This window comes from Garra rufa, chromosome 16, assembly GCF_049309525.1.
Source record: "Garra rufa chromosome 16, GarRuf1.0, whole genome shotgun sequence".
Taxonomy (NCBI): Eukaryota; Metazoa; Chordata; class Actinopteri; order Cypriniformes; family Cyprinidae; genus Garra; species Garra rufa.
This window is the reverse complement of record NC_133376.1, coordinates 34,741,889-34,768,879: the sequence shown is the minus strand read 5'-3', so window position 1 is coordinate 34,768,879 and position 26,991 is coordinate 34,741,889. Positions and strand designations below refer to the sequence as shown.

General features: G+C 35.6%; 1 protein-coding gene across 1 annotated transcript; it reads left to right on the top strand.

Moving 5' to 3' along the window:
• Nucleotides 1–735: 735 nt before the first annotated feature.
• Nucleotides 736–24,512, top strand: cyp4v2b (cytochrome P450, family 4, subfamily V, member 2b). Its single transcript, XM_073820128.1, has 11 exons — nucleotides 736–1,054; nucleotides 1,134–1,246; nucleotides 1,342–1,427; nucleotides 4,112–4,302; nucleotides 4,424–4,493; nucleotides 4,573–4,699; nucleotides 6,818–6,988; nucleotides 7,062–7,164; nucleotides 7,346–7,480; nucleotides 7,915–8,094; nucleotides 11,021–24,512. The coding sequence occupies exons 1-11, from the start codon at nucleotides 862–864 to the stop codon at nucleotides 11,182–11,184; spliced, it is 1,533 nt and encodes a 510-aa protein (XP_073676229.1). The 5' UTR covers nucleotides 736–861; the 3' UTR covers nucleotides 11,185–24,512.
• The last annotated feature ends 2,479 nt before the right edge of the window (nucleotides 24,513–26,991 follow it).

The following is a 26,991-nucleotide window of genomic DNA, read 5'->3' as shown; positions in this document are numbered from 1 at the left end:
CAAAAATAAATAAATAAAAAATAAAAAACAGCTGTGAATCATTTAGGTAACTACACAATATTAAGAATAAAGTGTAATATGTAAATGTAAACTTTTAAACAGGGTCATTTTTATAAATTCAACTATTATTTTTTCTTGTGGACTATATGTAAATGTATTTTATGTGAAATATTGTATTCAGGTCAGTACTAAATAAAAAACAACATGACATTTATATGACCCCTCTTATTTTGATAAAATAATTAATATTTTGCAGATTCTGCAAGGTGCATGTAAACATTTGACCTCAACTGTATAGCACATCTATCAACAAAGAATAATATGCATTTGTCCCCTGAATGTCTTTCCAATAATGTACAACAACAACAAAAAAATCTATGGTCACTTTTATCGATAATATTGTTAATATTTTTGCACTAACAGCATAGCCTACTTATAAAGTATGAGATGACTAGAATCAAATCCAGTGGCCATTCAGGGTAAAAGGTGCTTTTCTATCTTTAACAAAAGACTTGGCAGAGGTTTTTCATGGAAGAAAGGCTGATGAATGTGTGCCAGTAAACCACAACACACAAACATACACACACACCAGCCACAAAAAGCCACCAATAATATGCCAGATCATTATCAATTGCAGCATTACCACTGCTGTCTGTTAATGTTTTAGCAAGAGGCACTTTACCCACAGATAACCTGCATGCGTCCCAGTTATATATCATAACTCAATCTGTTTGATCAGCCCAGGGTGTTTTTTTCTCTGTTTGTACTAAGCAAGTGAAATAGTTAAGTCTGAAGTTCACGGTGAAGCAGCCTGTGTGTTTTGTTCAGAGCATTATCCACATCCAGCTTCATCCAAACAAAATGGGCTTGCTTTTTGGATTATACATCTTGGGGATTATATTCACAGCCGTTCTTTTACTCCTTTTGGCATCTTCCACATATCATCCATTTAAAAATTATATAGTAAAATGGAACGAAATGAGACCAATTCCAGGAATGCCAGGCGCTTATCCAATCATTGGGAACGCACTGCAGTTTAAAACCAATGCAGGCGGTAAGAGACTGTGTTCATTTTGACTATAATTACCTCTTTATTAACAATGATAATTTAACACTACAAATTTCCGTTGAAGATTTTTTTAACCAGATTATTGAGGGCACAAATGAGAACAGACACCTTCCTCTTGCAAAAGTGTGGGTGGGTCCAGTCCCCTTTCTGATCTTGTATCATGCAGAGAATATTGAGGTGACTGTTACTGAAACTGTATTTTGTTCAATTTACTTGTGTATCATTTTCCTCACAGTTGCCAGTTTATTCTTAAACCTGTGTTTTCCCATCAGGTGGTCCTCAGTAATTCCAGACACCTTGACAAGTCATACTCATACACGTTTCTGCACCCCTGGCTCGGCACAGGCCTGCTCACCAGGTATGGTGTGTTTACCACTATTTTTGTGAAAATTACACTCTGCTTTCATTTTTTACAATTCTTTTGCCATCTGTTATCGTGCTCACTGTTTATATAATACATGACTTGTAGATGTATAATGTAGATGAATAAAGTAAATTAGGTAAAATGGTTAAAAGACGTTAAAATAGTTTATTTCTTCTTTAATATAGTTTAATAATAAACTAGCTGCAAGTAAGCCACTCATTTGTAGACTAATTTTACCCAACATGTGTAAACACAGTGACTTTGTTTATTTGAGCACCTGACCAGCTTAACACAGCAATAGTGGCTTAACCAATTAAGTGAGTTTGGGGCGGGATTATCTCTTTGTTTGTCCAATGACAGATGAAGGGAGTGTTTTTGGGGGGGGGGGGGGGGGGTGGATCATGTTTAAAGGTAGGTGCATAGACCCAAAATTAAAAGAAAAAACTATATGTTTTATTATTTCAGTACTTTCTGAGGGTATTTACATTTTATGTACAGTATTTGGCAGACAAATACAATGTACACTGCATTGAAAATTAAAAATATCTGAAATACAGTTTAAATATATTACAAACATATTTTTTTTATAAAAACTCAAAAATAACTTGTTAAATACATGTTAGAGCAGAAGTAATGTTAAATGTATATGTGTATGTATAAAGTATAATTTATTTCTGTGATCCAAAGCTGAATTTTTATCAGCCATTTCTCCAGTCTTCAGTGTTACATGATCCTTCAAAATCATTATAATGTGCTAATATATTATCAATATTGGAAACTGTTGTGCTGCTTAATATTTTTTTGGGACCTGTAATACTTTTTCAGGATTCTTTGGTAAATAAATAATTAAAAAGAACAAAATTTATTCAAAATAGAAAATCTTTTCTTACAATGTAAGTCTTTACTATCACTTTTTATCAATTTAACACATTTTTGCTGAATAGAAGTGTTAATTTCTTTCAAACAAAGAAAGAAAAAAATGTACTGACCCCAAACTTTGAATATATTTGAGTATATATTGTTACAAAATATTTCTATTTTAAATAAATGCTGTTCTTTTGAACACATATTTCTATGCCTAATAAAAAAATACCCTGCAATTGGACTTTTGGTGCACTGCTAAATTGGAACAACTACCTTTGTGCTTAATGCATTTTAATTGTATGGATGCTGTGCTGGGATCCAAATAAGGATATACTTATTACTTTTGGAGGTGTACTTAAGGTACACTTTAAATATGTTTTTAAAGACTGATATTATACAGAGATCATGCATCCCTTATAAATTGTGATATTAAAACACATTTCAAGCATAATGTTAAGAAATGTGCTATTTGCAAAAAAGAAATACTCCAAATAAAGTTTAATTATAATTTAATATCATTAATTCATAATAACATATGACACTGCATTGCCAAAAGTATTGGTACACCCCCTTCTAATAAAAAGGTTTGACTAATTTAGTCATTTCCATGAGTACAAATCTTAATGTTTAAGCATGTAATGATATTCTGGGGAATTGTGTGCTTCTAATTTTATAGCAAAAGTTTGGACAGGACCCTTTCTATTCTAACATGACAATGCCTTTGTGTATAAGGCAAGGTTTATAAAGAAATGTTTGACTGGAAGTGTGGAAGAACTTGAGTGGTCTGCAGAAAGTCCTCAGCTGAACACCTCTGGTGTGACTTTAAATGCAGACCTTGTGCCAAAATCTCATCTCCAAACACCAATGACTTGTACATACACTATATGGATGAAAGTATTGGGACACCCTGTTCTTTAGAACAAAAAAAAAGGCACCTCCAAAACTGTGGCAACAAAGATGGTAGCATAATTCATGTATTTAAAAGTTGTATTTCCATCTCTTTTGCACCATTTTTGGAAGTGTCTAAAATGCCCATACTGTATGTACCCATATGTACAAGTCATTGGTGTTTGGTGATTTTTTGGTGATTGGTGAGTTTTTGCTTTAGGTCTGCATTTAGGGTCACATCAGAGATGTTCAGCTGGGATTAGGACTTGACTTTATGCAGACCACTCAAGGACAAACACAAAGGTCATGACAAAAGTCACGTTAGAATAGAAAAGGGTTGTGTCTAAATTGTTGCTATAAAAACTCCAAGCACACAATTCCCTAGAATATCATTATATGCTTAAACATTAAAATTTGTACTCTAAGAAATTACTAAAGTAGTTAAACCTGTTCATTAAAAGGGGGTGTCCCAATACTTTTGGCAATATAGTGTATGTTAATGGATTTAAAGTAGTATGAATTTTTACTAGGGTGGTAATGCTAAAAATAATTACATGCTTGATATTTAATACAAATTAAGATACTGCTGTCTTATATCAATCTGTTGTCTAAAAAGTCTGTCCTTCAAAACTCAAAATATTTAAAGTCAAACTAAACTTTGTTTCACATATGGTAGAGGACCACCTGCCAAACTGGCAGATCTCATATCTCATATTCAAAAGCAGCTTGCATCAAACACTGCAAACAAAGTCTATCAAAAACACAGTAGTTTATAATCAGCCACACTGGACAAAGGGCCACTGGCCATCTGTCCAACCACAGCAGAGTCCACAAACACAGAAAATGAATATGAAATGTTCACTTTACAGTATTGAAGCTATGTTGAGGTCACAGACTTGACTCTTCCCAACTTTTCTTTCCCACAGCACAGGGGAGAAGTGGCACAACCGGCGTAAAATGCTGACTCCAACCTTCCACTTCTCCATCCTCTCTGACTTCCTGGAGGTGATGAATGAACAAACAGATATTTTGATTCAAAAGATGAAGCAGCACATAGACGGAGAGCCATTCAACTGCTTCAGCTACATAACATTATGTGCTTTGGACATCATATGTGGTACAGTGCAATCAGTCTTTCCATGTATTTGTTGTTTACATACTGCTTATGCATGCTAATACAAAATACCTGTTGCCTAATAACTGTTAATAACACATGGGATGGGGTTTGTGGGCAACAGAAACTGCAATGGGAAAGAAGATCTTTGCTCAGAGCAATTCTGACTCTGAATATGTCCAAAGTGTCTATAAGTAAGTAGTGCAATTCAGTGTTAGAGCATGTGTTCTTGCTAATACTTGCCAACTGACAGTGTTTATATTTCACCTGCAGAATGAGTGACATCGTCTCAAAGAGACAGAGAGCACCATGGCTGTGGCCAGACTGGATCTACAACAGGTTAGAGGAAGGAAGAGAACATTCTAGAAGACTGAAGATTCTCCATTCCTTCACTGCAAGTGTAAGTGATCATCATCATTATTTATAGATTGTATAGAGTGTAAAATTCATCCTGAATTCATCCTACAATATTGTAGAACTAATTCATATTTTGAATGAGTTATTGTGGTAACACTTTGGTATAGGGACCAGTTCTCACTATTAAAGGGATGGTTTGGAGTAGATTTGACTTCATTGCACTCCGAAGCCCATGTAAATACCCTATCTGAAGTTTTTTTTTACCTTAGTTAAACATTGAGGGAGATATCAGAGTTTTTCGAATGGCGACACGTCGACGTCACTTCCCTGGTTTGGGAAAAGCACGTAAAAGTCCACCTACTACGTTGACATGCACACAGACGTAGTAGGTGGACTTTTACGTGCTTTTCCCAAACCAGGGAAGTGACGTCGACGTGTGGCCATTTGTAGTTTTTGAGACTAGTAGGGATCGGGTAAAAGTTGTTTTTAAAACACTCATGGTGGACTTACAAATTTTCCGATGCAGCGTTTTGTGAGTACATCCCCTATTTACACTACTGTAGAAGTTTGGTAAGATTACGTGCACGTTTAGTGGTGCAATTTACGAGATACATCACATGTACCATGTACGGCAGTAGCAAGCCATTCGAAAAACTCTGATATCTCCCTCAATGTTTGACTTAGGATAAAAAAAACTTTGGATGGGCTATTTACATGGGCTTCGGAGTGCATAGCAATGAAGTCAAATCTACTCCGAACCATCCCTTTAACTAGTTGCTTATTAGCATGCCTATTATTAACATATTGGCTGTTTATTAGTACTTATAAAGCACATATTCTTCTTTCCTAATCCTACCCAATACCTAAACTTAACAACTAGCTTACTATTAATAAGCAGCAAATTGGGAGTTTATTGAGGCAAAAATCGTGGTAAATGATTTGTTAATAGCGAGAATTGGACCTTAAAATAAAGTGTGACCGTTTTTATTTTTATATTTTTTTAGCCTTTTTATTGCATTTATAAGCTATTTAGTTTTATTTTATTTTATTTTATTTTAATTTTAGTTACTTTAGATCTTTAATTATTTTATTTGCCAGGTTTTTAATCTAATATTTATTTTATTTTATTTCAGCTGAAAAAAATGTTTTTGAAAATGATTATTTAACAATTACCCACAACAGTGTTGGGGGTAACGCATTAAACGTAATTAACACAATTACTTTTTTCAAGTAACTAGTAAAGTAACGCATTACTTTTTAATTTACAAGAAAATATCTGAGTTACTTTTCTAAATAAGTAATACCAGTTATTTCTTCCCCAGTTATTGATTGAAAGTTCTCCTGTCCCTATGTTGAGATAAATCTGGAGTAAGATGTTACTTTAGTTCTAGAATAAATGTGAACATGCATTAATTCACATTACTCACAAAAAACAGATTCAGTATTCCTCAAAATGAATAAAAACAATGAAATGCAACTCAGAATATGATGCAAAGCTGCTATAATTAAATATGTTAAATAATAGAAATATCTTTTATGTATTTAATCTTATGTTATTAATCAGTGCCTTTGCTACTGACCTTTGATGATCCAGTGCAACCATACAAATAAGTAAAAATTACTCTAAATAAAACTAACAATTTTTTTTATTATTGCTGAAGAGTGTTGAACTTTCTTCTTCTGTGGTCTACTGTATAGACATGAATTTATTTTTCCTTAAGCCTGAGGCTTTTGGTGTAAAAGGGCTTTTACATTTGCCAAAAATAGAACTTTTTATATTAAAAACAAACAAGCAACCCTGCCCAGATTAAAAAAGCAGCGCAAAAGTAATGTAACGCATTACTTTCCACAAAAAGTAACTACCCTGATAGCACACGTACATCTTGGAGACAAATAGACATCTATTAGATGCCTTGAAGATATTTATTATTTAGAATGTATGTAAAACCGACATCGTCAGTTACGTAACGTAATAAGTTAAAATTAAGTAAGTAAAAATATTGTAATGCATTACTTTTTAAAGTAACTTTCCCCAACACTGATACTGTCAAGATATGGTTGTGTCTGGAAAATTAAGTGATTTATTTATCTTCTGTTTAAAAACAGATGAGAGTCAAATACAAACTCTAGATTATTCTATTGATTAAATATTTTCTCAAAGGTCATCAAGGAGAGATCAAAGTTCATGAACTCTGAAGCAGACAATGATTCAGACCAGAGGCCGAGGAAAAGACAGGCTTTCCTAGATATGCTGTTAAAAACTACTTATGAGGATGGACAGAATTTGAGTCATGAGGACATTCAGGAGGAAGTGGACACCTTCATGTTTGAGGTACAAATAAACTACAAAAGAAAAGTCTTCTGTAAAAACAGATAATTGTTTGAAGAACCATTCTTTTTGACAGGGTCATGATACCACTGCTGCTTCAATGAACTGGGCTTTACATCTGATTGGCTCCCATCCTGAGGTCCGGAAGGCAGTGCAGGCAGAACTACAAGAAGTGTTCGGTAAATAGGTCTTTCTTACATGGTTGATGTTTTATTGAGCGTAAGGCCTACCATGTGCTCTTAATAAAACAATTTGTTCTGTTTAGTTCTCAGTAGTCAAGAAAGCATCTAGATGCTTGTGAGTGTTTTCTAACAACCACATTTACTGTAGAGCTCAACTGTGTCTCTTTCTGATTGGCAGGTTCGTCAGACCGCCACGTGGGGGTGGAGGACCTGAAAAAGCTACGCTACCTGGAGTGTGTCATCAAGGAGAGTCTGCGGATCTTCCCCTCCGTGCCTCTGTTTGCTCGCAGCATCTGTGAGAGCTGTCAGATCAGTAGGTGGCAGCAGTTTGTCACCTCGCCAAACAGTGCAGCAAACACTGCCAGATCAAAGATATGCACTTTTTGATGCCACTCTCATTATTTGCATCTCAGCCTAACAGCAGATGCCACGGCTTCTATTTCCATCTCCCATTATCAGATATGAAGCAACCTAAGTGTTTATTTCCACTCAGAGCTAAGATTCTTTCACGACAAAGTTAAATGAAAGAGCAGCTGGATGGAAAACAGTAACTTTTTAGGATGGAAAGTGTTGCAAAACACAATAAATGCATCCATTTATCAATTATTTATTAAAGCTTTATTCTGTCTTCCACAAAGTGGTATAGTTTGGCGTGGTGCAGTGTGCATAATGCTGTTCAGTTGATAAAACCCTGTGACATGTATAACATAATTGAAAGACTGCTGTTGTTGTGTTGCTCGGTTGCAGATGGGTTCAAAGTCCCAAAAGGAGTGAATGCTGTTATCATACCATATGCTCTTCACCGGGACCCACGCTACTTTCCGGAACCTGAGGAATTTCGACCGGAAAGGTTTCTGCCAGAGAACAGCAAAGGGAGGCATCCATATGCATACATCCCCTTTTCTGCAGGGCCAAGAAACTGCATCGGTAAGAAAAAGAACAGAGTGATTACAAAACATTTTGATATAAAATTGACTTATAAAATGAATATGAATTATTGTTACACATTTCTGTTTTGGAAGGGGTCTTTTTTGGTGGGGCTATGGGTGTACATAAGACAAAAGGGTTGAGAATCAAAGTCTAATGATAAAAGTGTACCACATTGTATCTGATGGGACATATGTACAGTTGCAATCAAAATTATTCAACCCCTTTAGAGACTGCAGTACTTTACAAATACAACCTTTTCTGAAGATCTAAGACTTTATAAAACAGTTTACTGGCATATTAAAAGTGATAATGTCAACATATAATGTATTGTTCTTGAGTTATAGAATTTTTTAATAACATAGATATTTCATTATTATTTAACCCCTATTCATTGCTGTTTTTAGGTCACTTATTTTTATGGTAGGGAACAAAATTGTCTTAAAACACAATTAAGCCTTTAGAAAGACATAACAATTTCCTAAAAACACAAGTGGCGGCCTTATTCTTTAGTTTAAAATGTGTTGTACAAGAAAACCTTTAAGGGTGTTGAGCAAAAAGAAATGTTTGATCACAGCCACTGAGAAAGTCCTGCAATTGTCAGCCAAAGGCTTACAAAATGATCAGACAAAAGGAGGAAAAACATTTCAATGCGGTGTAGAAGAAGAACACTAGTATGGCTTTCATGTTGAGACATCTTGCAGAAAACATACCAGAATACTTGTTGACCAAGAAGAACAAATAGGCAGACTTGAACATTCATTTGAGTAGACCTGTGGAGTTCTGGAAGAATGTTTTATGGAGTGATCAAACTGCAACTTTTTGGACCTATGGATCAGCTGTATGTCTGGTGCAAAAAGACAAAACTTATAAGCAGAAGAACACCATCTCCATGGTCAGGCTAGTCCTGTTATAGGGTTGTTTTACTGTAGCAGGAAGTGAACATCATGACATCATATTCTTTGAAATTCCAGGCCATTTTGGCAAGAAATTTGATGCCTTTGATACAAAGACTGAAGCTAATGATCAATACACTTTCCTGCAGGACAATCATCCCAAAGTAAACATCCAAATCTACTTCTGCTTGGTTCAGGAATTAGTCATAGAATGTTCTTGAGTGGGCTGTTCAGTCTCCAGATTTAACTCTCATTGAAAATATCTGGTTGAATCTAAAGAAAGCAGTGGCAAAGTGAAAACCAAAGATTATCAGTGATCTGAAAGCTTTTTCAGGTGAGGAATGGGCCAAGATTGCAGTAGAGAGGTGACAGAAGCTTCTAAACACTTCCAAGCAGCGACATTTATTTGGGAATCAGACTATAACTGGTTGCACGCTATTCGTTTGATTCACTTAAAAGAACCAACTCACTAGACACGTTTATTTGGGAATCAGACTATAACTGGTTGCACGCAATGTGTTTGATTCACTAAAAAGAACCAACTTACTAGAGACATTTTTTGGGGAATTGGACTACACTGGTTGCATGCAATGTGTTTGATTCACTAAAAAGAACCAACTCACTACACTGTAAAAAGTTGTCACTAGTTTCAACTTAAGTTTTTAAGTTCTGCAGTTGCGATAAAATTTAAGTTAAATCAACTTAAAAGTACAAGTCATTTTAACTAATTTTATTGTTGTGAGTTTAAATGACTTGTACTTTGATTCACCTAAAAAGAACCAACTCACTAGAGACATTTGTTTGGAAATTGAACTACACTGGTTGCACGCATTGTGTTTGATTCACTAAAAAGGGCCGACTCACTAGAGACATTTGTTTGGAAATTGAACTACACTGGTTGCACGCATTGTGTTTGATTCACTAAAAAGAACCAACTCACTAGAGACATTTGTTTGGAAATTGAACTACACTGGTTGCACGCATTGTGTTTGATTCACTAAAAAGAACCAACTCACTAGAGACATTTGTTTGGAAATTGAACTACACTGGTTGCACGCATTGTGTTTGATTCACTAAAAAGGGTCGACTCACTAGAGACATTTGTTTGGAAATTTAACTAAAATGGTTGCGCGCAATGTGTTTGATTCACTAAGAAGAATCGACTCACTAGAGACGTTTGTTTGGAAATTGAACTACACTGGTTGCATGCAATGTGTTTGATTCACTAAAAAGGGCCGACTCACTAGAGACATTTGTTTGGAAATTGAACTGAACTGGTTGCGAGCAATGTGTTTGATTCACTAAAAAGAATCGATTCACTAGAGACATTTGTTTGGGATTCAGACTGGTTGTGTGTAATGTGTTTGATTTCACTAAAATGAAAAAGCTTATTAGAGTAATTTGCTCTGTAATCAGACTGCACATGCAGAGCATGTTTTACATTGTAAATACAGTAAAATCAACCGGTTCTGGTGGTTTACTTAAAATTGTAATCAGATTCCCAACCCTTGTCATATGACATCCTCAGAACTTGGCAGAGGTGTCCAAACCTGTTCCTGGAGGGCCACCATCCTGCAGAGCTCAGCTCCAGCCCTAATTAAACAGACCTGAACCAGCTAATCAGTGCTTTCAGACTAACTAGAAATGTCTAGAAGTATCTTTGAGCTGGTTGGAACTAAACTCTGCAGGATGTTGGCCCTCCAGCCCACAGACATGCAGTGTACTTCCTTTGGGCCTCTGTCCCACCTCTGAATAAAACAGATTGTTTCTCAGCGAGTGGCGCTCGCAGGTTCAGGTCACTGGCCACACACAAGAAGAAGCTTCTAACAAACCTGAACGAGAGCCACATACCTTTTAAAGATGTATTATTTGAGCACTCGACTCATCTCCACTGCCTTCCAGGAATGAAAGCTCCAAATAAGAGCATTTGTAGAAATTTACTTCATGAACTTCCCCCCGCTCTTAGTCTTGTTCTGAGACCTGATTCTCTCATTCCCATTTTCTCTTTGTCTGTGCGTCTGTGTCTCCAGGCCAGCGCTTCGCCATGATGGAGGAGAAGGTAATTCTTGCTACGATCTTGCGTCACTTTGACGTGGAGGCGTGTCAGAGCCGTGAGGAACTGCGGCCTCTGGGGGAACTCGTTCTGCGTCCCGAGAAGGGCATTTGGATCAAACTACAAAGAAGAACCAAATAACTCTCACCACCATTAAAACTTAAGGTTGCTTTAGTCTTTACATCATTGACATTGAAGAGTTGTTGTTCTGCTTGTTATGAGCAGATTCAAATGCAACTTGCTGACTTTGCATTATCTGTTCTGATTTTATGGGAAATTGTGTGGAATGATGGTAAAGGGAGAGCTGAGTGTGTCAGGATTTTATCGGTAGCTGAAGGCATAATTCATTAAATTAGTCAAAATATTATAAAAACAAACACCCAAGGGGAGGCAGAAGTTTGTGAATGACAGGCGTTCAAATTGTGCAAAACTTTCAGAAGAGTTCTGATGCCATGTGGACCTAGTTATAAGTTAGAAACAGTGTACAGCCAGCCGCTCAATAGCATAAAAATAAACTAAAATAGGGTGATCAGTTTATTGACAACCCGCATAAATGTACATAATACATTGATTTGAGTTGAAATTATCATGCGAGAAAAAAGAGGCAGTAGAGTATTTTACATTAAACCAGCACAGTAAGTGCAACAATTGTAAATTGTTTAGTGTTTATATAGGGTTTAGTGATCATTCAATTAATATATTAAACTACAGAACATCATAATATTGTATACTGATCGGAATCAGGTCTGTAAATCAACTCAATGTGAGGCAAAATTATTTTTGCACTTTCGCACTATTGTTTTTATTCTATCATATTGAAACATATATAGTGTAGATATTTTATAAATCTAACAATATGAATCTCTGTATGCTATTTTCTGTTTTGCTAAATGTATGATCAATAAACATAAAAATGTAATTCCGTTTGTACTCAGATACTAAGCTTACAACATTCTATGTGATCCTGCACCACAAAAACCAGGCTTAAATAGTGTAGGTATATTTGTAGCAATGGCCAAAAATAAATTGTATGGGTCAAAATGATCGATTTTTCTTTAATGCCAAAAATCTTTAGGAGATTAAGTAAAGATCATGTTCCATAAAGATATTTCATAAATTTCCTACTGTAAATATATAAAATATTAATTTTTTAATTAGTAATATGCATTGCTAAGAACTTCATTTGGACAACTTTACCTTTAAAATATTTTCTCAATATTTTGATTTTTTTGCACCTTTAGATTCCAGATTTTAGTTATATCCAAATATTGTTCTAACAAACCATACATCAATGGAAAGCTTATTTATTCAGCTTGTATATATCTCAATTTTAGAAAATTACCCTTATGATCCAGGGTCACATATATAACTACTTAATGGGGTAATTACAGGAAAAATTTACAGAATTGATCATTTCATTTCAGACATAAACTACCAGTCAAAAATTCAGGGTTAGTAAAAAAAAAAAATATTTTTTCAAGAAAACAAATACTTTTATTTAGCAAGTACACATTAAATAAAAAAAGTTGCCAAAGATTTCCATTTCAAAAGACATTAAATCAATAATAATAATAACTATAATAATAAATGTTTATTGAGCAGCAAATCAGCATATTAGAATGATTTCTAAAGGATCATGTGACACTGAAGACTGGAGCAATTATGCTGAAAATTCAGCATTGCCATCACAGTAATGAATTACATTTCAAAATATATTATTATTAAAAAAGTTATTTTAATATCTTTAAAATGTCATAACATTGCACAACATTACTGTTTTTACTGTGTTTTTGTATCAAATACATATTGAGCATAAGAAACTTCTTTCAAAACAGTGTTGTTTATGACAACCATCTTAAATTAAGTCTTAGTCTTTTGGACTAAAATGCTTATTAGTTTTAGTGAAATTTTAGTCACTTCTATATGTGATAGTTTTAGTCCAATTTTAGTCAACGAAAAGTCAAAAAGGTTTTAGTCTAGTTTTAGTCAAAAAAAGGGGGAAAAGTAGTCTTTTAACAAATTACAAATTAATGTAGGTCAGTAAGTATTTTGCTGTTGGGTAGTGTCACTTATAAGTTGTGAAAATAGCAGATCTATTGTTCAAAAAATGTGAGCTTCCGGATCGACTATTTTCACCAATAATTACAATAATGAAGGAATGGTTTTAGACATAAAAGACATATATTTGAAATACACCCATAGGTCCTCTCGCCGTTTGCAACCACCCTGTGTGCAAACTGCCGCCATCATGGTTAATCGTCTGTCTGTCTGAGTGACAACAATGTGACGTGTTGAGCACGTTGTGTGCTGCACGCAGGTGGTGGGCGTAACCAAACAAGGATAGAATGCTAAAACGGCTTGCCATACTAGTATGGCAAAGAGTATTTAATGCTAAAACGGCTTGCCATAGCGGCAGATACTTTTTAGGTTTTAATTGGCATGCACAATAAGCAAAAATGTGCATTTTAAACGTCTGACGGACCACCCACTAACATTTTCGTTTATTCTCGTCTCGTCAACGAAAACTCACACACGTCTCGTCATGTTTTAGTCATCAACGAGCCATTTTTATCTCGTCATCGTCTCGTTATCGTCATGAAAAAAAAGTGCCGTCACCGAAATGATTTCGTCATCGTCATCGTTGACAAAAACAACACTGTTTCAAAATAATCTTACCAACTCCAGACTTTTGAACAGTTACGTATTTCAGATGTCTGACCTAGAAAAGAAAAGATTCACCGAGTACTTTAAGTGGCAACCAGAGTTGCAATATTTGGTGAGTCTCAAATTCACAGATCTGTTGCAGAAATGCCAAGCAATAAAGGCCTTGAGGCTCTCCATTATTAGTCAGCTCGAATCACTGGATGAAAACAAATCTTTGGCAAAAGTGTTTTCAGACTAAACCGTGTCTGCACATCCAGATCTGCACCTTATTCAAATACACAGGTTAAAAAAAAAGGTCACGTCTTTAATCAAACTGACATTCATCACAGTGGAATGTTTTCTTTAATTAAAAGAGAAATTTAAATCTCAGTGTGTACTTCATCCCAGTCAACAAAAGTAGAAGTGATTTTCATCAAAAGATCCGTTTAGCTTAGAAATGGTAATATGACATACATGCCTTTGATGTTAATTTGTTTAATTTGTTTCATTTATTTATCAAGACCATGAGCAACAACCAAATCATTCTGTTTGTCCTCGGGGAGATTTTGCTAATGATATCAATTTGCATGAATACGTTTTTCAGTCTTCAGTCTGCAATGTCCAGTACTGAATATCTTTAAGTAAGCATTACTTTCCAGCTTTTCTTTCGATGCGGTTTAGATTCTACAAGCCACCACCTTATGCATTTTAAGCCTGTTCTCTTGGCTCATTTGGAGCCATTTAGGGCTGATGGGTATAAAGAACAGGGCTCCTCCACAGAGAGGCAGTATTGCTCTGAGCAGTGCCTGTGAAAGGCATACACCATCAGACTGATGGGAAAATCAGTTGACCCTCCCAAGCCCCAAACCTCTTCCACAAGTTTATTGAGAGCAAATCAAGAAAAAAATTCATCTGATGCAAAAAGTGCAACACAAACCCCTAGTTAAAACTGATGTTAAACGGTTCCACAAAGAACCATTCAGTCAAAGGTTCTTTAAAGAACCATCTCTTTCTTACCTTTTTATAATCTGAAGAACCTTCTTTTGCCACAAAGAACCTTTTGTGAAACAGAAATGTTTTTCAGATGTTAAAGGTTCTTTTTAGAACTATTTAGACATAAAAGGTTCTTTGTGAAGCACCTTTATTTTTAAGAGTGTATGGTCACTCTGATCACACCTGAATAAAAAACACATTTTTAAACATGAATATAGAGATCGAGAGAGAAACACTAATGTCTAAAAGTCTGAAACAGCTATTATTTTCATTTCAAATGATATAATCGGCAACAAACTGATGGAAAAGTTACGCAGAAACCATCCTACATTTGATCATACCATCATTTCTCAAATAGGCATACATTTGGGTCAGAAAATGTACGTATGTACAAAAAATGTGTGTACTGTATACCTCTCTTTCAGATGTGAATTTATTAATCACAAATGATTTTGAAACTTCAGATTGCCAACTCACGAATGCCGCGTAATTAATGCCATTAATATGTGACCCTGAACCACAAAACCTTGAAGGTGTAGTTCACTTTCAGAACAAAAATTGACAGATAATGTACTCACCCCTTGTTCATGTCTTTCTTTCTTCATTTGAAGGAAATTACGTTTTTTCAGGATTCTTCTCCATATAATGGATTTCTATGGTGCCCCCGAGTTTGAACTTCCAAAATCCAGCTTCAAATGGCTCTAAACAAACACAGGCGAGGAAAAAAGTGTCTTATCCAGCAAAACCATTGGTTATTTTATAAAAAAAAAAAAAATTACAATTTATATAATTTTTAACCTGAAATGCTCGTCTTGTCTAGCTCTGTGTGTACTCTGTGTAGAGATTAAAAAGTATATAAATTGTAGATGTTTTTAGAAAATAACCGATCGTTTCACGATAAGACCTTTCTTCCTCGGCTGGGATCATTCAGAGCCCTTTGAAGATGCATTTAAACTGCATTTTGGAAGTTCAAACTCGGGGGCACCATAGAAGTCCATTATATAGAGAGAATTCTTAAATGTTTTCCTCAAAAAACATAATTTCTTTACGACTGAAGAAAGAGAGACATGAACATCTTGGATGACAAAAGGGTGAGTATATTATCTGTAAATTTTTGTTCTGAAGGTAAATATACCCAAACTTCATTTTAATTTTTAATATTTCAAATAGTTGTATCTCAGTCAAATATCCTATTCTAACAAGAATCGCTTAGATTCCCAACTTGTAGGACTTCAAATCTCTGCCATTAGGAAAAGTATATACATCTTCTTAGACCCTAACATGGCACTAAGCATTTTTCCACATCAAAGACCATTTTTTATAAATATTGATACTTGATTTTACTGAAGACACACTTTAAGATCAAATCTGTGCGTATGTTTTTTAAATGAGGTTTTTGGTTTGCCACTCCTTTGCTTTATTCACAGCAGCACTCGAGCTGCATGAACTTAAACCTGATGATCATATTCTCCAGCATGATTTCAGATCATCCAAAGTGCCTCTTGTGCTTTTATAGAAGCAATAACATCTGACTGTCTGCACAAAGAATCACATTATCATAGTCACAAATTGAATTATTCGATTAGCCATCTAGAAATAGAGCTGAATCTATAATATTCCATTTTACGTCATTTTAGCCTTCCTTTGTTTTGAATGTTCTGAAGTCCTTAAACTCTCCACTCCGTTAAAAAAAAAAAAAATCACAGCTTTTCAGCGTGGTCTCAGACTTTTGGAGCCTTGCTCTAGTTCTAAACATATGGTAGTATCCACCTGTACTAACTGTGCGGCAGGAAGGTGACCATGTGCCTGTGTTTGCTTTAGCTGGAAGGCAGAGTCATTATAGCACAGGGAGATTACAGCAGATATTACAGTCTTAAGTGTTCCGTTCTTCAAAGGACACGTCTCATCAAAAGCGTCTACCTACATCTGCCGCGCGGAGATCAATGCTATCCAAAACATAAAGGAAAGTGTCAAATCCCTGCTTCTGGAAACAACTTGAGTTACGTTGAATAGTGAAGTCTTTAAAGTCACAGGAATAAAAGACTAGGGAAGGAATGGCATCATTTCAGCCATTTAAGCAAGTATTTTTAATAATGAACAATTTTATTAGTCAGCATTCAATTTATAGAGCTACCTCTGTTTTAAACGTGACGCACACTTTATGCATGCATGCCTCTGATTGCTTCTCTGAACTTCCTGCTGACCTGAGGCATGAATAAGTCAAACGGGAATAAAAGCGGACATAATTGCTTTCAGAATCCATTTGCAGAGGGCAAAGAGCTATTTATTTTCAATCACTGAATTGTTTTAGAACTTATGAAAGCTGTCTTTGTTTTTCTAAAATGCTTTGAACACAACAGAAAGATGTTATGATGTCAGTAATTAGCATAACTTGATTGGTCTCCTGCAATTAAAATATGAATGCCAGATGAACTGTTGCAGGTGATGAAAACAGCCTTCTATCATTTGTATGAATTTTTACATGATTTTTTTTAATCATTCATTAATTATTGCATCAACATTACAGCATATTATACATACAAAAATGAAAATACTGTCATTAATTTCTTATGTCGTTCAAAACCTGTAAGACCTTCGAATACAGATGAAAAAAATCTGAGAGCTTTCTGGCCCTGCATACACAAAAAAAAAACAATTAGATGAGAACTTAAAATATTTTGTTACCTGGCTGCATTAAAATTTTAAGTTGAATCAAATCAAATATTTAAGTTGTCACTTAGTACAACTTAACATTTCAGTTGACTTAACTTAAAATTTTAACTAATTGTTTTAAGGTAACTCAACAAATAGTTTTTTTTTTTTTACAGTGACAGCAATGCAAAAGTAGAAAGGACATTGTTAAAATAATCCATGTGACATCAGTGGTTCAACCTTAATTTTATTAAGCTACTTTTTGTGCACAAAAATGACTTTATTCAACAATTTCTTCTCTTCCATGTCAGTCTTTGACGCACGTTCACGAAAGTACCACAACGCATGTGTGTGCAACAGTCAGTATCGAAGACTGACAGAGAAGAAGATAAATTGTTGAATAAAGTCATTTGGGAGTTTTTTTTTTTGCTCATAAAAAGTATTCTTGTAGATTCATAAAATTACTATTTTAAAGGAGTAGTTCACTTTAAGAACAAAAATTACAGATAATGTACTTACCCCCTTGTCATCCAAGATGTTCATATCTTTCTTTCTTCGGTTGTAAAGAAATTGTTTTTTGAGGAAAACATTTCAGGATTTCTCTCCATATAATAAACTTCTATGGTGCCCCTGAGTTTGAACTTCCAAACTGCAGTATGCAGCTTTAAAGGGCTCTAAACGATCCGAGGAAGAAGGATCTTATCTAGTGAAACGATCGGTTATTTTCTAAAAACATTTACAATTTATATACTTTTTAATCTCTACACAGAGTACACAAAGAGCTAGACAAGATGAGCATTTGAGATTAAAAAGTATATAAGTTATAATTTTTTTTTTAGAAAATAACCAATTTTGCTAGGTTTCCTCGGCTGTGATTGTTTAGAGCCATTTGAAGCTGCATTTTGGAAGTTAAAACTCAGGGACACCATAGAAGTCCATTATATGGAGAGAAATCCTGAAATGTTTTCCTCAAAAAATGTAATTTCCTTACGACTGAAGAAAGAAAGACATGAACATCTTAAATGACAAGGGGGTGAGTACATCATCTGTAAATTTTTGTTCTGAAAGTGAACTACTCCGTTAACCTACCTGATCTCATCATGAAAATGTACCTGCGGGAGTGTTTTCACAAGACAACAGGAACATACCACTGCAGTTTCCAACAGAAATTTCCACTAGAGGCCAGGGTTGCCAAGTTTTCATGGCAAAACCTGCCCAATTGCTACTCAAAACTTGCCCAATCGCAATTTCGCAGGGGGGTCCCCTGATAAAAATGTACTGCGTTTGGGGGTGAAATTCACATTTCATAGTTGGGTTCACCTGGTTAAATTCACTTGCAAGGGCTAAATAACAGATTACTAGGGTCGCTTCAACCTGTGGCAACAGTGTTAAAATAGCCCAATTCCATGGGAAAACAGAAGACTTGGCAACACTGCTAGAGGCACAGTCAATGACATAGGCTGTATCGGAAATCGCCCCCTACCCTCATTCACCATTCCCTACATTAGTCCACTCATACAGTCCACTTGAAGGAGTGAATGAAAATGAGTGAGTGAATTCGGACACTAAATGCACCGGAAGGACTGGCGCTTTTGCATAGTTTGCTTGCTATTTAACACTCATTTAAAACGGACAGTTCCAGTAGTAAGATAAGGATTTATCTTGAACTATGTCATGGAAATTACATATAAACCATAGTTAAACAAAGTGAATAATCAGTTTACAATGAATTTGTACCTGTGATATACACTGTATTTCGCCGTGGACGAGTGGGTTGTAAAATGAACAGATGGATGATTCCAAGCTGCGGGCGGCGTCTTTTAGCAAGACACGGGAATTCAATCGGCGCGCGGTGCGACTCTCACAGTGCATTATGGGTTATTTCTAGCCGTTAGGTGTACATCGATTGTACACTCGTTTTTGCGGTGCATTGTGGGATTGAATGAGTGCACTCGGAAACGTCCACTATGGTTTCGAACACCACTTAAAATGGCTGTCCCCTCAAATAGTGCACTATTTGAGGGTTTAGGGGGCGATTTCGGATACAGCCATAGTCAAACATAAGAGTAATCCAAGACAGGCAAGGGTCGGTCGGCAGCGAATGATATCCAAACAGACAGTCCATAGATGAATCGAGGGGCGAACAGAGTCCGAAACAGCAAGACAAAGGGTAAATCCACACAGCAAGAGATCCAAGGCAGGCAGCAAAACAGAAAAGATGATATTAACCAGGCACGGAAATCAAGACACGAATGACTAGACACAAGACTAAACTAGACTCAGGAAATACTAAGAAACTGGATTCGTAATAGTTGCTAACACATAGAGAGTGCTAAACACAAGACAATACTCAGCCCTGAATGATTGTAATAGCCTCGTATTTATACAGTTCATGATTGGTTGCAGGTGAAAGTGCAAGCCGTGCAATGGAACATGGGAAGTGTAGTCCAGGGTGTTGAAATGTCACTTACAAAACCAACATCACATTCATCTGTTCCAGAGGGGAAAAAAAAATAACTCTTTTAGCACCACTCAGTGGACATTTCTGTTGGAAACTGCATTGATATGTACTTATTGGTACGTATTTCACATTTTGCGAAAACTCTCCCACGTTTTCGTCATGAGACCAGGTTGATTTTAATGATGCTCTTACTACCTTTCTGGGCCTTGAACGTGTCAGTTGTGTTATGCAGTGTCAGAGAGCTCTCAGATTTAATCAAAAAATATCATAACTTGTGTTGATGAACAAAGGTCTTATTGGTTTGGAACAACATGACTAATTAATGACAGAATTTTCATTTTTGGGTGAACTATCCCTTTAAGGAAGATACAGGATACTGGTAATGGTAACTAATGAGAATGTTATTATTACATGGGTCTCTGGAATACTTGATTCTGATTGGTTAATCAATTATTTTGTAACTTTATTGACTTTCAAGTCCCTTCAGATCAGACCACAGACTCACCGTGGACCACAAAACCAGTCATAAGGGTATATTTTTTTGAAACTGAGATTTATGCATAATTTAAAAGCTGAATAAATAAGCTTGATGTATGGTTTGTTATAGGACAATTTTGGCAGAGATACAATTATTTGAATGTCTAGAATCTGAGGGTGCAGAAAAATCAAAATACTGAGAATTTCGCCTTTAAAGTTGTCCAAATGAAGTTCTTAGCAATGCATATTACTTATCAACAATTAGGTTTTGATATATTTACAGTAGGAAATTTACAAAATATCTTCATGGAACATGATCTTTACTTAATATACAAATGATTTTGGCGTAAAAGAAAAATTGATCATTTTGACCCATACAATGTATTTTTGGCTATTGCTATGAATATACCCATGCTACTTAAGACTGGTTTTGTGCTCCAAGTCAATATTTTGCATCCATGTATATATTTATTAGGTGAGCTACACATTACTTATACATAAATGATGAATGCTTCAGAAACCCAACCAGGAACTTAAAAAATATATAGCCTACCAAAACTTTTATGCTGACAGTGAAGTAGAAAAATGATTGCATTTTTAGCGGTGAATTAAACTTTAATGTACATTCTTTCTTTTATCTGAGTAGAATTGTTTTGATCCTCCAATGCAAGATGTATAGAGAGACAACATGATAAGCAAAGTCAAAAAGTACACTTCAAACACAAAGCATATGCACCTTTAAATATTAAAACAATAGTTTATGACAAAGGCACTGCTACATAGAGTATATGTTTGGTTTTTGTCCTTTGTCTTCGGGTGGCACCATATACCGCACATTTGCACTTTAATCGTTGTAATTGCTAAGCATCACTGTTTATATTATTTTAAGGCAGCGAAACTGTGTCATAGTATAGTTTACGTGAGCCTTTGTTAAGTGTCACGTCAATATCTTAAGTCCATTAATAGGTCTCTATAGTTGTAACCATGTGCTTTTTGAAGTGTTCATGGAACGCCTCAATATCCCTCACAGACACTGAATCGAGCCAGTAATCCAAACCCTGGCTAATTGGAGTGTGACTTTAGGTCACGCTTTCAGAGGCGACCTGGACTTAGATTCCCCTGGAGCAACATGGATGCTCTCCATTTCAACCTTAATTTGGACTTCAGTGTGGTGGATCTGCCCAGATCTTCAACATGAAAGCAAAGGGAAATTGATTTTCTGGAGCCTGGTTTCCATGAGCTGAATATTTAAATTCCCCCAATCCCTTCAACAGCTCCAGGCTTTGGAAGATACCCAGTTCCTTATCGATGTTTCAGATGGCTCATTGGTTTTTCATCGGAAAACATCAAGGGCATGTTGTGAAGAGCTGTCAAAGAAGATTTAAGATAAAATTATGTTTTAAGTGAATACACACTGTAAGTTGCGGTCTAAAGTTGAGCTTGCCCTCATCCTGACACAGTTAAAGAAGAAGAGCTCTAATGAGCTGGAGCGAGTTCACTATGTGCTATATTGAACAACAGTGCTTCACCTCTTCAACACGGAGCAGGAGGCTAATACAGACCTCATTCCCTTAACAAATGTTACACTATTAATACGCCTGTTATTGTTAGTAGCGTCCTGATTTACATTTTTTGCATGATTGAATGAATTGTAGCCAAGACGGTTCCTTTAAAACTTGGGACAAAGCATCTAAATGTATCACTCAATCAATCAATCTGTATCTGTTCTCTTATGCACTAACAGAGTGTAAAATGGCAATCTGGCATAGATTGAAAGTCATTTTCTCTCATAATACTGATGAATCTGTGTCAGAGTATCTAGATGCGCCATTCATCAATTAATTCATGATCATATTCTGTTTATTATGTTATCGCTGAAAAGAAAAATGCCCTTCAAATGCCTTTTTTTCCTGCAATATGGATCTTGCACCATTGATTTTTACTTGCCATGAGTGCAATGCCTTTAGGTTGAGTTCATGCTGTCTGTGTTTGCCTGGGAATGGCAAATATACTGATCACGGATATTTCTTATGCAAGAAAGAAATTTTATATAGCAGTATATATTGAATATCATATCTATAAAGGTGGTAAAGGAATTCATCCATCCCGGTTTTTCGTGTGTTGTATAATCTCTTAATTCTTTGACAACACCCTATATACTGTACAATCTCTTGATGTCAAGGTTGATTTGTATTATGTAGAACATAAGTAGGACTGTGCATGACATTTGGAAGGTCATATAGGTAAACATATACAGTAGGCATAGCGTCATCCCTGTCAACAGTAAAGGTCAGCTGTTTCCAGAAATTCAGTACATTATACATATATATGACACTGCAATAATGCAAAGAACATTAACAACATAAAACACCTATAATGCATAGTAATAATTACTGATAACAAGCAAATATTATTTTAATAAAATGTGACCCTAGACCAAAGTTGTCCAAATGAAGTTCTTAGCAATGCATATTACTAATCAAAATATACTTTTTGATATATTTATGGCAGGAAATGTACAAAATATCTTTATAAAACACAATCTTTACTTAATATCCTTATGATTTTTTTGCTTGCACAAAAGAAAAATCGATAATTTTGTCTCATACAATGCATTTTTGGTTATTGCTACAAATATACCTGTGCTACTTAAGACTGGTTTTGTGGTGCAGGGTCACAAATATAATCAAATGTGAAGCATCATATAGAGATTTCTGCAGAATGTATGGGAATAATAGATTCAATTAATTTCTAGTGACTTATTTAAAATGAGTAGCGTTTGAGTTTACATCACAAATATATATTGAGTTGAAATAACTTTAAAAAAGAACTGAGTTAAATGAACTCATTTCATTTAGTGAATTTCACTGTTAGGTTTTACAGTGTGGAAGCATCCTTTACTGCATTTGAAGGAAAACTATAACGTGAAAAATATCATATTAAACACTTTATAAACCATAATCTCTAGCTAACTGTCGTACGTGTGTTCACAAGAGAGTGGCGTTCCAGCAGATGACGTAGGATGTAGGTGTAGTGTACGTAAGCTCAGGTTAGACAGAGTATGTTATAGTCTTGTGAGAACCAAGTTTCATTTACAGCAAAGGAAAGCCAATTTCTGCTTGGGTCATATCTAAATCCTCCAACATTTTTCTTTATAAATCCTTGTTTTGTACTTAATTCATGACCGGTGTTTTATTTTTGCTCCCTTCTCCTCACTTCACGCCGGAGCTTACGTTACGCTGGAACGCCAGTCTCTTAAATACCGCAAGCTAGAGATTACATTATGTAAAGTTTTAAATTTGAACATTTTTTATACACATCCGCATCGATTTGCTTCAGGAGGCCTTTATTAACCCCTGGAGCCATGTGGAGTACTTTTATGATGGATGGATGCACTTTACTGGTCTTCAAATTATCAACAGCAATTGATTGTATTTGTCTGAAAAAAGCAATCATACAGTGAGGGGAAAAAAATTATTTGATCCCCTGCTGATTTTGTATGTTTGCCCACTGACAAAGAAATTATCATTCTATAATTTTAATGGTAGGTTTATTTGAACAGTGAGAGAGAAAAAAATCAGAAAAAAGTTTCAAAAAAGTTATGAATTGATTTGCACTTTAATGAGTGAAATAAGTATTTGACCCCTTCGTAAAACATGACTTAGTACTTGGTGGCAAAACCCTTGTTGGCAATCACAGAGGTCAGACGTTTCTTGTAGTTGGCCATCAGATTTGCACACATCTCAGGAGGGATTTTGTCCCACTCCTTTTTGCAGACCCTCTTCAAGTCATTAAGGTTTCGAGGCTGATGTTTGGCGACTCAAACCTTTAGCTCCCTCCGCAGATTTCCTATGGGATTAAGGTCTGGAAACTGGTTGCCTTGGCTGTGTGTTTTGGGTCATTGTCATGCTGGAATAACCATCCATGACCCATTTCAAAGTGTCAAAGTGACTGAATATCAGTTTTAGTCCACTGTGTGCAGAATTTCTTGGGTGTAATATATCACAGTTTACCTCACTTACATAACTGATTTATAGTGCTCTGCATCCTTTAATAAAAATATCAGAAATTATAACTGGTGTCTTATTATTAATATTATCATTCTTCCCAGAACTAAAAAAAAAACCTTACGATTATTTGTGCTCAAGAATACAGTTTATAACAATATAAAGCAGATTTTATGCACTGACAGAATAAGAATTTGAAATAGCATCTAATTTTCATTCCTGGTAGAGATAGGAATGCAACAGCTATGATTAAACAAGCGAGACTATGTTTACTGTCAGTTCCACACTACATCTGTCACACAGTAACTTGAGAGCCCCCTGAATGCATGATCATTTTCATCCTTATTATTATCACTTACTGTAAATAACCGTTCTCTGAGGTGACAGACAGCGACTGTGAGTGCTGCCGTGTGATACGTGCTTATGATTATGCAATGCAAGAGACATTTTCCTCCAGCTAGGTAATAATGACAATGTGCAGTGATAGCAGTGACAGGAAGGACCAGTTCAAAGAGTGTATTTTTACCAGCAGGGGCGCTCAGCTGAGGTGAACTCCGTAGAAACAGCACCATGCTGGGTGACACAAGAGCTGCAGACGGCTTATCGTGAAGGTTACCAGAAGCTTTTCCAGCTCTCCATAGCTGCTGGATCAGACTGCCTCAGTCTGTTTGTTAACAGCCAAACACAGGACAAATGGGGCAGCCGCACACAGCCAGGCAACATCAGCGAGGAAACTGCAAGAGTAGAGACCTGATCTTTAGAATAGAAGCCACCCACTTCTCAGCCCACACAGCTCTGCTCTTTAACTTTGAAAGTGTCCTTAGAGAATTGTGGGAAAAACACATGGAACGAGACCAAAAGCATCATCAGTGCATGTGTGAGATGAGATGAGCAACCTCCTTCCTGAGGGATCAGACAGACTGCTTTAATGTAGGATCTGCCAGCATTTATTTCCGCGTCATTTGCCGCTCTTTGTTTTCTTTAGAAAAGGAAAGATGCATCATAAAGATGCACATTCATCTGGGCTGTGAGCTGATGACTAGATAACTAGCGTTTGTGCTGTTGCCATAACTCAATATTATAGAGTTGAACCCCTGAGGCTTGATCTTGACCAGGTATTGATTCATTTCTGAAGAGACTGTAGCTGCTGCTTATGTCTGGGTATTGAGTTATCATGACCAGAAAGGGGGGTTTATTTTGAGGATTAATTTGTTAAAGGAAAAGTTCACTTCCAGAACAAAAATGTACAGATAATTGACTTACCCTCTTGTCATCCAAGATGGTCATGTCTTTCTGTCTTCAGTCGTTTTCTTGAGGAAAACATTTCAGGATTTATCTCCATATAGTGGACTTCAATGGTTCCCCCGAGTTTTAACTTCCAAAATGCAAGACAAGCATTTGAGGTCAAAAAGTAAATAAATTCTTTTTTTTTTTTTTTTTTTTTTTTTTAGAAAATAACCATTCGTTTGCTAGATAAGACCCTTCTTCCTTGGCTGGGATCGTGTAGAGCCCTTTGAAGCCGCACTGAAACTGCCTTTTGGAAGTTCATACTCGGGGCACCATTGAAGTCCACTATATGGAGAAAAATCCTGAAATGTTTTCCTCAAGAAACATAATTCTTTATGACTGAAGAAAGAAAGACATGAACATCTTGGATGACAAGAGGGTGAGAAAATTTTCCACGAATTTTTGTTCTGGAAATGAACTTCTCCTTTAAAGGTCCACTATAAGATGCTTTAAAAAACACAGTGTTATTATGTGTTGACGTAATTTCAACTGAAACAGGAAGACAGGGCGGGACATATCAAGCAGACCCCCCCCCCCCTTTTTTTTTTAAACAGCCAATAGTGTTTCATTTATTGGACCAGAGCTGCTGAGCTTGGCAAAGCCACATTTGATGGCGTATGATAGCCACAATTTCAACAATATCACTATAAATTATAGCATTCTGTATAGAATTCAAATAGGTCCGATATGTTTTGTGGTCTGTGCCAACTCGTGCACATGATCCGCTCCGTGCTATTGCATCTCTGGACTGGAGCAAAAACAACAGACACTTAATTCGCCCCCAACGGAAAGCATATTTACCCTATCTAAATCAATCCCTATTCCCTATATAGTGTACTACGTGCCATTTACCATACAGAAAATATTAACTCTGTAAACGAGTGACCGATTTCTGCCACATTATCTGCGTCTATTTATATTGTGGGGGGCGGGACTTTTCCGATTCTAGAGAGCATTTGATTGGACAGAAGGTTTGATGAGAAGCCGAAGTGCAGGGTGATGTCATCAAAATCATTGATCAGTTTTTATTCATTTTTATTCAGTTTATATTTGAGTACATTATTTTATCATTATTATTAATAATTCATATAATAATAATACTAATAAACATAATAATAATAATACTTGTATTATTTTTATATAACAATGTCAAATATATATACTAGCATTTGAAATCTTGGGGTCAGTAAGATTTTCCAATTTAAAAAAATTAAATGCTTTTTTTTTTTTTACTTTCTATTTATAAAAGAGTCCTAAAAAATGTATCACAGTTTCAGCGACAATATTAATCAGCACAACTCTTTTCAACATTAATAACAAGACATATTATTTTGCACCAAACCAGCATATGGGTCAAATACAAAAAATGGTTTAAGCATAAAAACAATGTGTAATACTGCTTTAAATTATTGTCCATTTAATTTAATT

Coding starts and splice junctions, on each gene's coding strand:
- cyp4v2b (XM_073820128.1), top strand. CDS start 862: ATGGGCTTGCTTTTTGGATTATACATCTTGGGGATTATATTCACAGCC. Junction 4,700..6,817: donor TCCATTCCTTCACTGCAAGT/GTAAGTGATCAT, acceptor ATTTTCTCAAAG/GTCATCAAGGAGAGATCAAA. Junction 8,095..11,020: donor AGGGCCAAGAAACTGCATCG/GTAAGAAAAAGA, acceptor CTGTGTCTCCAG/GCCAGCGCTTCGCCATGATG.